Source organism: Chlorocebus sabaeus, chromosome 18, assembly GCF_047675955.1.
Source record: "Chlorocebus sabaeus isolate Y175 chromosome 18, mChlSab1.0.hap1, whole genome shotgun sequence".
NCBI classification, from domain to species: Eukaryota; Metazoa; Chordata; class Mammalia; order Primates; family Cercopithecidae; genus Chlorocebus; species Chlorocebus sabaeus.
In genome coordinates, this window is record NC_132921.1 from 39699311 (window position 1) to 39712756 (window position 13446).

The window sequence follows — 13446 nt, forward strand, 5'->3', positions numbered from 1 at the left end:
AATGATATTTTAGTAAAATGGTATTTTATTACTAATGTAGGTATTACTAAAGATTACTGAAGATCATGGTAATGTTTTCAAAACCTTTTGAAATTATATTTTTCTTGGCATGAGGTTCTAAATACATTCACCAATAATATTTTTCAAAGAAGGGAACAGAGAAAATATAGACTGAATTATACAATTAATAAATAGCATAAACAATAATTTAAAAATCAAAATATATACTAAATTAAATTTTTATAAAATAGAACAAAAACAATCATATAATTAATCATCAATAGCTTTCAGATTAAAATGAATTGCTTAAAACTAAATTCAAGTGTTCTGTTAATTGTTTCTCAAATTATATATAGACATTTGCAATTGGAAAAGTAATGTAAAAGTTGAACCACTTTAACAGTGAAAGAATCATTCTGAAGTAAATACTGCCGCCTGCACAGAATGGTCTGTGTTTGCCAAAGCAAGAACTTGTTTGAGGCTGTGTGTTTTGGGTGGTGAAAAAGTGGTTACCTAGCAACAACTCCTCCTCCCAAGTCACCCCTTCTAGAGCGGTATTTTGCACGTCAGTAAATTGGTTACTTGTTTGATGGATCTAAAAAGAATAATTCAATGATGTGGTAGGGTGTGAATCTCAATCATAAAATCTTACAGGTTTTTCTCTGTGTGGGGTCTGTCTATTGCCCACTCCTCATCTGGTGTTGCTAGAAGCTTGTCTAAAGAGACTGAATAATACCTAAAATGTTATTCATCAAATGAAAGTGAGGGAAACTTCAGGCATTTAATTAATAACAGTTCTTTTCAGTTTGCTTATAAAGCAAGCAATGAAATAGTTACTTAGTCCACAATAGCATTAGCTCTGGGCAAGAGGTAATCTTATCACGATGCTTCCTCAGATGTCAGACAGCAAAGGATGGGGTGGGTTTCATAGAAATAGAGTTTAAACAATCTACAGTTTACAGATAACAACATTTTACTATCTGAAGGTAAAATTAATGAGATATTAATTTATATAGAACATGCACATAAGGTATTTATGTTTACAAAAAATGAACTTAAACATGTTAGCAATAACTTAGCTAGAAAATATACACTTTAGTAAACATCACACCATGTATTTGGTCCACCTGTGATATGCATCACAAATAAATGCCACTTATTCTTTAACCTAATAGATATTTATTTCTAGGGACAACCCCACCGGGTGGGGTTTCCTCAATTATGCATGCATAATTGAGGTAATCTGAATAAAGCGAAATGATAAAGACACAACCACAGACTCTGCCAGTGGAGAAATTAAATACAGCAAATTAGTTTGTGTGTTTTCATAGCATGAAGATAGAAAGTTTAAAAAAATGTGTCAGAGGAACATTCAAATGCCAAGTATGTGGGAGCAAATAGAATGGCAAGGAAAAAAGACTGGTTTATAAAATTTTCCATGATGCAAAGAACTGAAGCCAATTTCTCCCCAGACAGAGCCTTGATGCTCTGGGCTGCTGCTAGCCAATGTGCAGGAACCTGCCACTTGCACAGTAGCTTTCTGAGACTCACCCTGTATCCCTTCTCCCACATCCCATCACACACTGAATGTCATTTGCTTATTAACTCCAGAGCAAAGAAATTCTTTGCAGAGCAATAATTGACAGTTGGAGTTACAGCCTGACTTCTTTCCTTTGAAAAATTGCTAAGCATTCGTTTTAGAAAGGCACACTCTTCAGATTCAAATGAATCAGAATCTGACACCATATTTTTTCCCAGTTTTTCACCTCGAGAATATCATCAGTTTAGAAAAAGGAATGTTTTCCTTTGAAATAACCAATGCTACCAATGTTACCTCAGATGTTGGCCTGATTATTGGAACTATTTTGTACAAGCATACTAGAAGTCAGGCCTTTTAACCATAAATGTCATTTCAGAAGCAGTCTCATTATATGCAAAAGTCATAACTGAGAGTGAGTCTGAATATCCAAGGAATTATTTCCATCTGTTCCTAAGTGCTTTAACTGGTCAAATGTCAGGTATTAAAGGGAAGAGAACTGACAGATCAGGAAGGATCAACTGTACCAGCAAAATATTTAGACTAATAATTTATTAGAACATAAAGGATTATAGTGGAGAAACTATCTTATATCAAATGGATCAATTTGTAGTGAATCTTTTCTAAATGGAATAAGTGTCATAGGTATAATATGTCAAAGGAAAAACTAAAAAGCAAGAAAATACGTTTTTGCATCTTAGAATGAGTCATTTGAACCAGAAATTTCTCCTCTGTAAGTCACGTTATTCTGATAACTCAGACACACAATTTTATTCATCTAGGTGATCAGGAGATTTTATATTAGGAACTGACAGGGATCAGTTTCGGGGCTCATCTCGGTAAGCCTCTGAGCCCCCGCAAAACAGCAAAGCTAATCTCTAGTGGTCCAACAGTTAAAACAATTGATGAGCGTGTGTTGAATTCTCAAGAGAGGAGGGAGGAAGCAAGAAGGAAAGCTTGAAGGGAGGAGGGGAGGGGGGCAGGTGCTGATTTCAGCCCTGTAGCGTCAGGATTGCGTCAATTCGGGTTCCAGCCACGTCTGGAGGCTCGGAGACGAGCTTCTCAGAAGAGCCAAAACAGGAACCGAGGTGGCAAATCACTGTGCGAGGGCGAGTGGACCTCCCTCTTTGCCTCCTCCCTGTTCCAGGAGCTGGTCCCCTGGGCTCTGCGCTGTTGTTTTCAGCGCTCGGAAAGCCGGCGCTTCAGATCCAGGCAAGTGAATCCAGCCAGGCAGTTTTTTCCTTCAGCACCTCGGACAGAACACGCAGTAAAAAATGGCTCCGATCACCACCAGCCGGGAAGAATTTGGTAAGCAAGTTACTGAACTTATGACTGCGGTTGTTCGTTGAATACTCTGGGGTGGGCTGTTTTCATTTATTTTTTCCCTGGTTGTTGAATACAGATTTCCTAGGTAGTTAATTTAAAAGGAAAATGAGAATGGCAGTCAGGCAATTGTGGCTTACTTCTGCGGCTTCTCTCCCTTCCTTGGTATCTCTCTCCTTAAAACTGTCTTCTGTTAGAGAGAATTTACCTTCAAGAAGTTCTTAAATTTTCAGGTACTTCTGTAAATTGCAGCACGCACTGAGTAAAGAAAAAGGGTTTTGTTTTTCCCATGTTGGTTTCATCTATTTTGTAGGTAAATCTATATTTTATTAGGAGAAGCTAAATATATCTCTGGTTACATTGGGGCTTGATCTTGGTTAAAGAAAGCAACTTGTCTATTGGGGTTTGGCAATGTATATTTTATTACAGGGTGTTCCATACGGGTGTTTTTGTCTGCTATGTTTTTCTAGTATCTTTGAAATATGTTGCTAGTGAAAGACAGAATTATATGGTAGTAGGGTTAAAGGGAGTTTCAAAATGCACTGGCTCAGCCTATTTCATTTCACTGCTGAGCTAACCTAGAGAGAAGAGGGAAGTATTGTGGGTTGCACAATTAGCTGAAAGCTGCTGGAAACTTGAATTAGGGCTCCAATTTTCTCCTTCAGTTTTCCTTTTCTTACACCAAGTTTTTGGTTTCAGTACATAAAATTAGATGTAATTCTTAGGATAAAAAAGTACTATTTTTAGAACCCAATGTATTACAAGTGAAAAAGGTCAGAATTTTACTTACATGTATTTCATAAATCATGAAATTTCATAGAAGTTTGTGAAGAGGAGTGATATCTACAGATGTATGATAATTGTTATTAAGCTGAGTAAAATAACTATGATCTTGGCTTTCAAGTTTATAAGACCTTATCAGTAGAGAATACATAGGGAGTAGATAAGTGTTTCTATGTTATATAAAATGTTTGCCATTTGACATAAATAGCAAATAGGGACAATTTATGATATTATATTCATAAATGAATTTCTTTCCCAGCCTTCCATTTGGGTTATTGGGTTTATTTTGGTATGACGTTTATTCCCAATTCTTCATTTGAAACCTGAATGACTTTCTAAAACGGAGGAATTTTTAGAGACTGTACTAGTGAAAATATGTTCTAGCATGGTCTATCAGTCTACTTATAAAAATGATTTTCTGCTGTTTTTATTATTTTTACATTGACTAAAGAACTGTCTCAGTTCATGACTTTGCTTTTGCTCCCTAGCCTTGGGTTATTATAGTCCAGGAATGTGGGTGCATTTTTTTTTTCACAAAGACTTGAAATAGAAGGAAAAACTGAAAAGCTGGTACTAAGTTTAGCAGATTATCTTTAGCTCTTGCTTTATATTATAGTAGTCACTGTTTCTTTTTTCTACCTAGAAGTCAAAGGTTTATTTCATCTTTACATGATTCAGTTTCTATACATTAAAATACAGGATTTTTGTTGCGGTTTTATTGGATTTTTAATCTTCTACTTCATTTGTCTTTTCTTAACCTTACATTCTCTGAGTTCAGTTTTATAATTATGAAGTAGATTGGCAGAAGATTTGGGGGGATGGGGAAGGGAAGTAACAAAAGACTGGATTTCTTGTGGTTATTTAGAAAAGTTTTAACCCTTTCTGGGCTGGAACTTATAACTTTATTATTCACTATTTAGGATAAAAAGCATATTGCAATGGAACAAAATGTATATAATATTACATTAGTTGTATTCACTTTGATGATATTAAGCCTTGACTCTATTGATTCACTATGTACCGATGTAATAATACTGCTTTTGCTTCCATAGTGTTACTAACCATTTGTTTAAGAAAGATGCTTACACATAAAATAGGATAAGCCTTATGCATAATCGATATTACCTAATGTCAGTAATTTAATGTGCCATTATTCAAGAAAATAATGACAATTTCAGTTTGATTATCATTTGCCATGCCATGTGCTAGCGGAAGAAACAGTTATAGATAAAATTGAACTCTAAATTTCACTCTTCTCATTACATGTCAAGGAATGCTGATTCACTTATAACCATTGTTCTCTTTTTATCTTATTTAAGTTTAATTAATTTATACTTTGAAAATTTCAGTGTTTGAGAAATTTGGGGTTGTCATACAGAGGGATGGTAGTGTTATAAGTTACAAAATATTGGTACCCTGTTACTCTTCGGTTTTTGTTTTATTTTTCTCTAATACATGTGTATTTCTTTTACCACTGTTCCATAATTGGGATGAAAATTATTAATGAGTTTGTGGCAATGCCAAATACTGTTTCAGAATTTCCTACAATTAAGTGAACCACTGGGTCCCTAAATGTTTGCTGCTTGAATTCTGGGTAAAGAACTACTTAGAATTCCAGTAAAAATTGATGCTCTGGAAAGCCTCAAAATGACAACAAAAAATAATGAAATTAGTACTGATCCATCATATCATAGTTGTCTCACGTTACCTGAGAAAACAAAGATAGGTCAGAGTCATTAAGCATTCCCCCTTATCTGATTCAGGACCATTTTTGTCTTTTCATTTCACTAATGAAAAACTACTGAAATGAAGGAGTTTCTACTATACTTTTTGTTTTTCCTGTGGGGATGTGTCTGTATCTGAAGTTAGTGTGATATATATATCAGTTGGAAAGTAATTCAATCTATTCGACCTATAGCAATTGCTAGCTCTATTAGGCTTTTCAAAAGGCTCGTATCTCCAGCTCTGCTTCTTTAATGTATATTATTGGTCATTTGATTTTTCAGATGAAATCCCCACAGTGGTGGGGATCTTCAGTGCATTTGGCCTGGTCTTCACAGTCTCTCTCTTTGCATGGATCTGCTGTCAGAGAAAATCATCCAAGTCTAACAAGACTCCTCCATACAAGTTTGTGCATGTGCTTAAGGGAGTTGATATTTACCCTGAAAACCTAAATAGCAAAAAGAAGTTTGGAGCAGATGACAAAAATGAAGTTAAGAATAAGCCAGCTGTGCCAAAGAATTCATTGCATCTGGATCTTGAAAAGAGAGATCTCAATGGCAATTTTCCCAAAACCAACCTCAAACCTGGCAGCCCTTCTGATCTGGAGAATGCAACCCCGAAGCTCTTTTTAGAAGGGGAAAAAGAGGCAGTTTCCCCTGATAGTTTAAAGTCCAGCACTTCCCTTTCCTCAGAAGAGAAACAAGAGAAGCTGGGAACTCTCTTCTTCTCCTTAGAATACAACTTTGAGAAAAAAGCATTTGTGGTCAATATCAAGGAAGCCCGTGGCTTGCCAGCCATGGATGAGCAGTCGATGACCTCTGACCCATATATCAAAATGACGATCCTCCCAGAGAAGAAGCATAAAGTGAAAACTAGAGTGCTGAGAAAAACTTTGGATCCAGCTTTTGATGAGACCTTTACATTCTATGGGATCCCCTACACCCAAATCCAAGAATTGGCCTTGCACTTCACAATTTTGAGTTTTGACAGGTTTTCAAGAGATGATATCATTGGGGAAGTTCTAATTCCTCTCTCGGGAATTGAATTATCTGAAGGAAAAATGTTAATGAACAGAGAGATCATCAAGAGAAATGTTAGGGTAATTTTTTTTCAGTGCTTAAAGTATTTATAAACAATCTTTTATGTAGCTTTTTGGTGTCTGAGGAATTTTCATTAATATGATAAGCTTGTACATATCATCCTTACCATGTTTAATTATTATTAATTATAATCTAATAGAGATCAAGGGAATAGAACAGATGAAATAAAATTTAATCCATAACTGAAATACTCCAAGTGTTTTAATGATATGAAATAAATATGCATTCTTTATGGATATTTAGATATCACTTATGTAAATACTTTTGTTAATCTCTATCATAAATATTTTGACAGACACTGCTACTTTAAAATATAGGTGAATATTTCTTATTCATAGGCAAGTTAACAAAGAGGTTTCAAGGTCAATGTAATTGAATTTGAAATTGAAACTTAAAATTAAATCAATTCTTCCTGAAGATTTGGAAATTGTATTGACTTTCTATGGAACTGCTTTTCAAGGAGGAGGCATCACGTCATATTCAATTATCAACGCCCATCTCTAAATTGTATAGTAGGAAATGAGTTCCTCTATTTTTGTAGTTATACTACTCTGGTAGTTCTGGGTTTATTAGAAAAAATAAGGCATCAATTAAACAAATTTAATCCCATCTTCACTTTAAATTTGAAACTCAATTGATTTCAACAGTAGTATTTCAGAATAACTTCTCTCTATAATAGAATTATTTATAAAAATCAATAAACATACTAGTTGACGTTTTTGAAACAACATAGTGTTTCAGAACTGAAAACCTGACAGCTCATTTTGACTGTCTCCTCTCCCAGTGAAATTAATGAAGGTCAAGGTTCAGAGACATTCACAGCTTGTTTGAGACACCCAGCTGATTTAGTGGCACAGTGGGAATAAGGATGTTTCTTCTACTCTTATTTTCCTTAGAGTGCCTACTTATACAGCTGTCCCATGTTAGTTTTTGTATAAATATATTGCAGTTTTAGTTTTGTGTCAGCCATCACTCTTAGTTGCAAACAAACACCAATATCTTGTTACTTTCAGTCAAAAATTTTACTTTGAATTATTGGATATGTTATCTATTGTCTTTAAAGTACAAATGAAATCTAAGTAGCATTCAAAGAAGGACGCTATGACACCGTCCCAAAACAATTCTCTCCAGTACTTAAAATCAATTCATTCCTTGGCTTGAATGGAAATTTGCTGTTGTTAAAGAGGCAGAGAATTTTAACTCCATTATCCCTCTGTGTCAGGAAGGTAGTTGGGGTCGGAATAAATCTCACTGGGACTGAGTTCAAATTTCAATAGGTCGGTGGTAAAGAATTTGAAATCAAATCAAACTTATCTAATTTTTTGCATGAGTATGTGTAGAGTCATTTGACCCAACACATACTCATGCAAATAATTAGATAAGCTTTGTTACTAGTAATAACTTTGAAAAGTAGAGATGTTGTTAAAAATCAAAAGCCAAAAATAATCCTGTGTAGGATATAATTTAAATATACTTTAAACATTTCTAAGTAATGGGTGTGGCCAATTTATTGCGAATTTTAACATCCTGTAGTACCAAGCAAGACCACAAGATGGCAGGCAGTGGTTTTTCAAGCAGCGATGATCTTGCACAAAAGCTTTTACTCTTCGATTCTTTAGAATACTAAAATAAAAATAAGTAAGAAGATTACATTTAAATGACAATGCTATTTAAATTTTAATTATAGTACAAACTTCAAAGCTAAAAAGATAGAAATACTTATATCACATTTCTCTTTCTTTAGAAGTCTTCAGGACGGGGTGAGTTACTGATTTCTCTCTGCTATCAGTCCACCACAAATACTCTAACTGTGGTTGTCTTAAAAGCTCGACATCTGCCTAAATCTGATGTGTCCGGACTTTCAGGTAAGAATGCTTCTGAAATACTCAGGTTCACTGTATGAGTGGAATGTATTTTACTGCAAATGAGCCCACCTACTCTTACTCTTTTATGTTTTATCTTTTCTCTAATATCTTATTTATCTGCTGTAAAAGTTAGCTTTTAGTTTTGTGACTAACTTTACAAAAAAAAAGAAACAAAACACTAATTTTTTGTTGTATAGAAATCAGAAACAAAATCAGCTACAGTTTAACATTACCTGAGTTCAAATCCTAACCCTTCCATTCCTTAGCAAAATATTATTGGGTATGTTTCTCAACCTCTGTACAAACTGGCCATAATACTACTCATCCGGAGGGGCATTGTGAGAACTAGAAACACATACTTCTTCAAATATCATCTAATGTTATTACTATTATTATTTAATGATGGAAGTTGAAAACATGGTCTTAAAAGATTAGATTATGAAGCTAAAATTGACTCATATATTGCCACCAGAAAAAGGCAAAAGTATTGTGATAAAGTGGCATGAACTTAAAATCTATATACTAACAATGACACAGAGAAACTCAACACTAGGAAATGGAAAGCAAATCCAGCCTGTGACTAAAGAAATTCATAAAAGTTAAAACTAAAAAAAAAAACATTGACATTGTGGACTCTAAATCCTCATTCTATGGAAAACACAGCCAAAAGTCAGGGAAATAGACTTACCCAAGGTCATACAAGTCAGTAAAGCTAGATGTTGTCTAATATATATATATTTCCTTCTATTCTATTCTTGAACTAAGTTAATAATAATCAGAATGGGTCCATAGAACATTCTATTTTCTTTCCTTTTGTGTTATTTCTTTTCCTATCATTAATTTTTTCCCTTATTCTCTAATTTAGAACTTTTTTCTCTTATTTTCCATATTCTTCCTTATTTTCAGTTCTGTTGACAAGAGAAAGGCCATACTTTTCCTTTTTTTCCATATTTTTTTATCCATATTTTTCCTTTGTTTTTACTTATTTTTCTGGTAACCGCATGTCATTGGCATGCCATGCTCTCTAAGGGCACTGTTATCTTGATATCAGCTCTCTAGCCCAGTTATGCCATTATAATGCCTGTTATGTTCCATTGCAGATCCCTATGTCAAAGTGAACCTGTATCATGCCAAAAAGAGAATCTCCAAGAAGAAGACTCATGTGAAGAAATGCACCCCCAATGCAGTGTTCAATGAGCTGTTTGTCTTTGATATTCCTTGTGAGGGCCTTGAAGATATAAGTGTTGAATTTTTGGTTTTGGATTCTGAAAGGGGGTCCCGAAATGAGGTAATCGGGCAGTTAGTCTTGGGTGCAGCAGCAGAAGGAACTGGTGGAGAGCACTGGAAAGAGATCTGTGACTACCCCAGGAGACAAATTGCCAAGTGGCACGTGCTCTGTGATGGTTAGCATCCTAGCCATGAGTTGGAACTTAAGGTTTTTACTAGGCAAGGAGAAATTTTCTTTCTTTCGATATTGGATTGCAAGCTTGGGAAATCAAGCTACCTTTTTTGTTGTTGTTGCTAGAAATGGATTGAATTAGTAGACCAGAAAGTAACTTCAAATGTGTTTCATGATAATTTCCCTATTTATTAGAAGAATTGGATAAATTTTTATAAGATATTCAATTTTTCCTTCAGATTACCAGTGATATAACTAGGAATAATCAGACATTTTATGAATACTGTGCCAGAATCCCAAATTAAAAATGTGGCAATCTCACTGGAACATGTCACAAAAAGTTAATGTGATTATTAAGATTTAAAAATGAAAAATATGCCTTGCCTTGTGAGAATTTATCCATTTATCTTCAGGTTGGGGAAATCAATTTTTCTTTAATTCCAAAGATACTTTAAAAAATGTCCTCCAGTTTGTATTTATTAATTATGTCATGTGCAAGTGGTTGTCCTGCATATAAAAGTATCTGGTCATTTCAGTTTGGTTTGTAATTATTTGATGCAATTTTATCATAAGGGTAACTTAGATGCATTTCAGAAGGACAGTGAACAAGCTGAGAAATGATTTTGTCAAAGGGCTGAGTTGAGAACACTGTGGCTGAAATATAATTTTTCTCCCCCCTAAGGTTACATGTGAGTCAAAATTTTGTAACTATAACCTCACATAAGAACCATGGCCTTGGATTATTCACTGCCTGTCACAAGCCTCAGTGTGGCCTGAGAAACCCCTATGTACCTTCGTGAAATCGTTGAATTAGTTAGTGAATAAAGAAATAAACTTCAACTAGAAATCCAGTTAGAAGCGCAATTTTCTTATAGGAAATAGGTATAGTGTGCAAGTGTACTTTTAAGGCCATGGTTTGTACCGAGTCAGCATGGCCACTGAAGTCTTCATTTAACTTCTGTACCCCAGAATAGATTAAGATACTACTTGAAAAGACTGTGAAAATTTTTTACATTGCCAGATAAAAAGTGTTACTTAACCAACAAACAAATGTGAGACTACAAAATCGTTCAAGAGCAATTCTAACGTAATTTACATATGTTCACGCAAAATATACTTAGGCTGTCAAATTAGCACAACAAAGAATGTGTTTCACTATCTTTTCTAGGCTAATTTGTCCTGAGCTGTTGTCTATAGAGCAGTTTACAGACTTGTGTCTTGTATCATTTTCCAGTGCCAGTGTTCTGAAATTCATTCAGAACCTGTTAGATTAAAGCTGCACCCTGTGATTATTTGAAAAGAATTAACTTGAGAGTAATGTCACTATATTTGAGTTTTTAGAGAAGTATGAGTGGAACTTGAGTACAGTTGAATTATTAAATATGCAAGTTAGAAATTAAGTCTACTGAAAAATTTACATTTTGAGTCAGGTTTTGTGTCAGTACTTTAGCAGTTTTTGAGAATGTGTTTGATATCACAGTGTTTGTAAATTCTATGAAAAATGCATTTTCCAAACAACTTATACATGCTTTTTATGACTATGCCTAATGTAAAGAAAATGTATTACATTCTGTATGTACAAAGATTAAAAATCAACCTCTTTTTTGTGCTTTTAAAATGACTTTGGGATTAAAAAAGCATATTTCCCAATCATTGTCTTCATTTCACTACAAAGTCACCTCACGGCATCTTGCTCCACTCGGCATTTCTGTGAAAGCAACATGAAATGATCTGTAGTAGGTGTGTAGCTTGGGGAAGTCAAATGGCCATTTTATACATGTGCATTTGGTATCATGGGCCATGGAACAGAATATATTTTGGACCTCTGAAAATTTGTAAGGGGCCAATTCTAAGTATTCTTCACAGCAGCCAGAAGTTAATGGTGGTAGCAGCTGAGGTATGGTTGTTGGATGAGGGTGATTTTCTTTTTTAATATGGAACAATGAAACCAACAACAAACACTTTTAAAATTAAAATGGGTAATTTGTAAATAGTTTTTAGCTTTTAAAATTTGAAGTGTTTTTGAGTGTGAAAAGTTGAGTAAAACTATTTGCAACTGGTTTTAAGAAAGAAGAAAAACAACAAAGGAATTGAAACAGGCAGGGAGATCTTAATACCTAATTTCATCATTTCTGAAAAAAAATGTACTGTTTTAGAATGTATTACAATATCAATGTGAATATCTTGAATCCTGTTACAAATCCTGCACTGTATTAAACATGTAAATTATTTGTTTGTCTGATTAGCCAATCTCACCACCCAAATGGGGAGGTATCCATGTTTGAAGAACTGTGTAACTCAGTAATTGACTTGTTCCGATGTTGTAACTCAATAGAAGTGTTTTGGAAGGAAGCATGGTGTATGAGACAGTGTCTGTTCTTTTGTGCCAGCTCTGTATGATGTTTGTAAGACCATGTTTGTAAGACATGAATAAATTGCTGCTTTTGCCCAACCCATTTCAATGCAGACTTTCTGCCAATGGATTCTGTACTAAGGCTTCTCTTATTGCTGTCTGAATTTTCAAGTTTCCCTAGTGGATCTCCTTGCATAGGTTAAGGAACATTAATTAATGAGCACCGAAATCTTTAATACACCTTTTAAAAATGTCTTCATAACAATCATCTGGAGCAGATATCATTATCTTTATCAAACAGAAGCAAAACTTGAGGATCAAGGAGCATAGACAAGGGAATCAAGTAGGAAGGAGTAGTACTCAAGAGGATTTCATGGCCTGCCCTGCCCTTCTGTCCATACCATTCTACTCGCCTCAAGGGGACCTCATCAACTGACTTTGCTAGATTTTTAGGCTCTTTCTCACATTCTTTGTTATTTTTCTAAATTTTATTCACTTTTCTATATTTCATTTACTTTTCTCCCCAGTATTTTCAGCCACCATTCCTTATTTACTCTCCTATTTTTTTCCTTTATCTCATTTCTTATTTTAACATCTTTCATTACCTATTTTATATCACTGCTTTTATATTCCTTTTTCATTTTTTTCACATCCTGAGAAATATTTGGTTAATAAAATTATGTGGACCTGGATGTCTTACTTTTTCTTTAATAAGGAGGGAAAACAGACCAGAACATCTATAATATATTATATTACCATTACACACCAGCTAAGACAAATGGGAACAACAGGATCCACCATCTAGAGAATCAGACATTTTTCACAGCTCTAGTCTTTACAGAAATATTCTATGGTAATCACATGTTGAAAAAAATGATCTTGCAAATGGAATAAAACTGGAATTTACTGCTAATTTATTTTGTTTTAAATTGTATTAATTGTAGTAAAAGTGTACACAGGCATGTTAAAAGAGTCATTACGTTTTAGAATTCAAATATATTTTAAGGAAACGTACCTGTCAAAAGCAACTGGAGATATGGAGGAGATTTTCCAAGGAAACTGGTCATTAGGGAAATGCTAACTAAAACCACAGTGAGATACCCTGCACACCAATTATAGTAACACAAATAAAAGTTTTGAAAATGCCAAGACCTGACAATGTTATAGAGGAAATGGACCCCTTGTACACTGCTAAAAGGAATATAACATGTCCAACTGCTTTGGGAAGTAAGTTATAATTTTCTTAAGAAGTTAAAAATATGACTGTTACGTGACTCAGTCATTTTGCTCCTAAGTATTTACTTAAGACAAATGAATGCATATGTTTACACAAAGGCTTGCACACAAATTTTCATAGCAGCTTT

The 13446-nt window shown here is 34.4% G+C and overlaps 1 protein-coding gene across 2 annotated transcripts; it reads left to right on the forward strand.

Moving 5' to 3' along the window:
- Positions 1-2546: 2546 nt before the first annotated feature.
- On the forward strand, positions 2547-12185 carry SYT4 (synaptotagmin 4). Of its 2 annotated transcripts, none has more exons than XM_007974175.3 (4): positions 2547-2845; positions 5650-6458; positions 8210-8330; positions 9431-12185. In XM_007974175.3, the coding sequence occupies exons 1-4, from the start codon at positions 2812-2814 to the stop codon at positions 9736-9738; spliced, it is 1272 nt and encodes a 423-aa protein (XP_007972366.2). In that variant the 5' UTR covers positions 2547-2811; the 3' UTR covers positions 9739-12185. The 2 variants fall into 2 exon arrangements, with proteins under 2 accessions (XP_007972366.2, XP_007972365.2); XM_007974174.3 differs by having other exon boundaries at positions 2549-2845; positions 5650-6464.
- The last annotated feature ends 1261 nt before the right edge of the window (positions 12186-13446 follow it).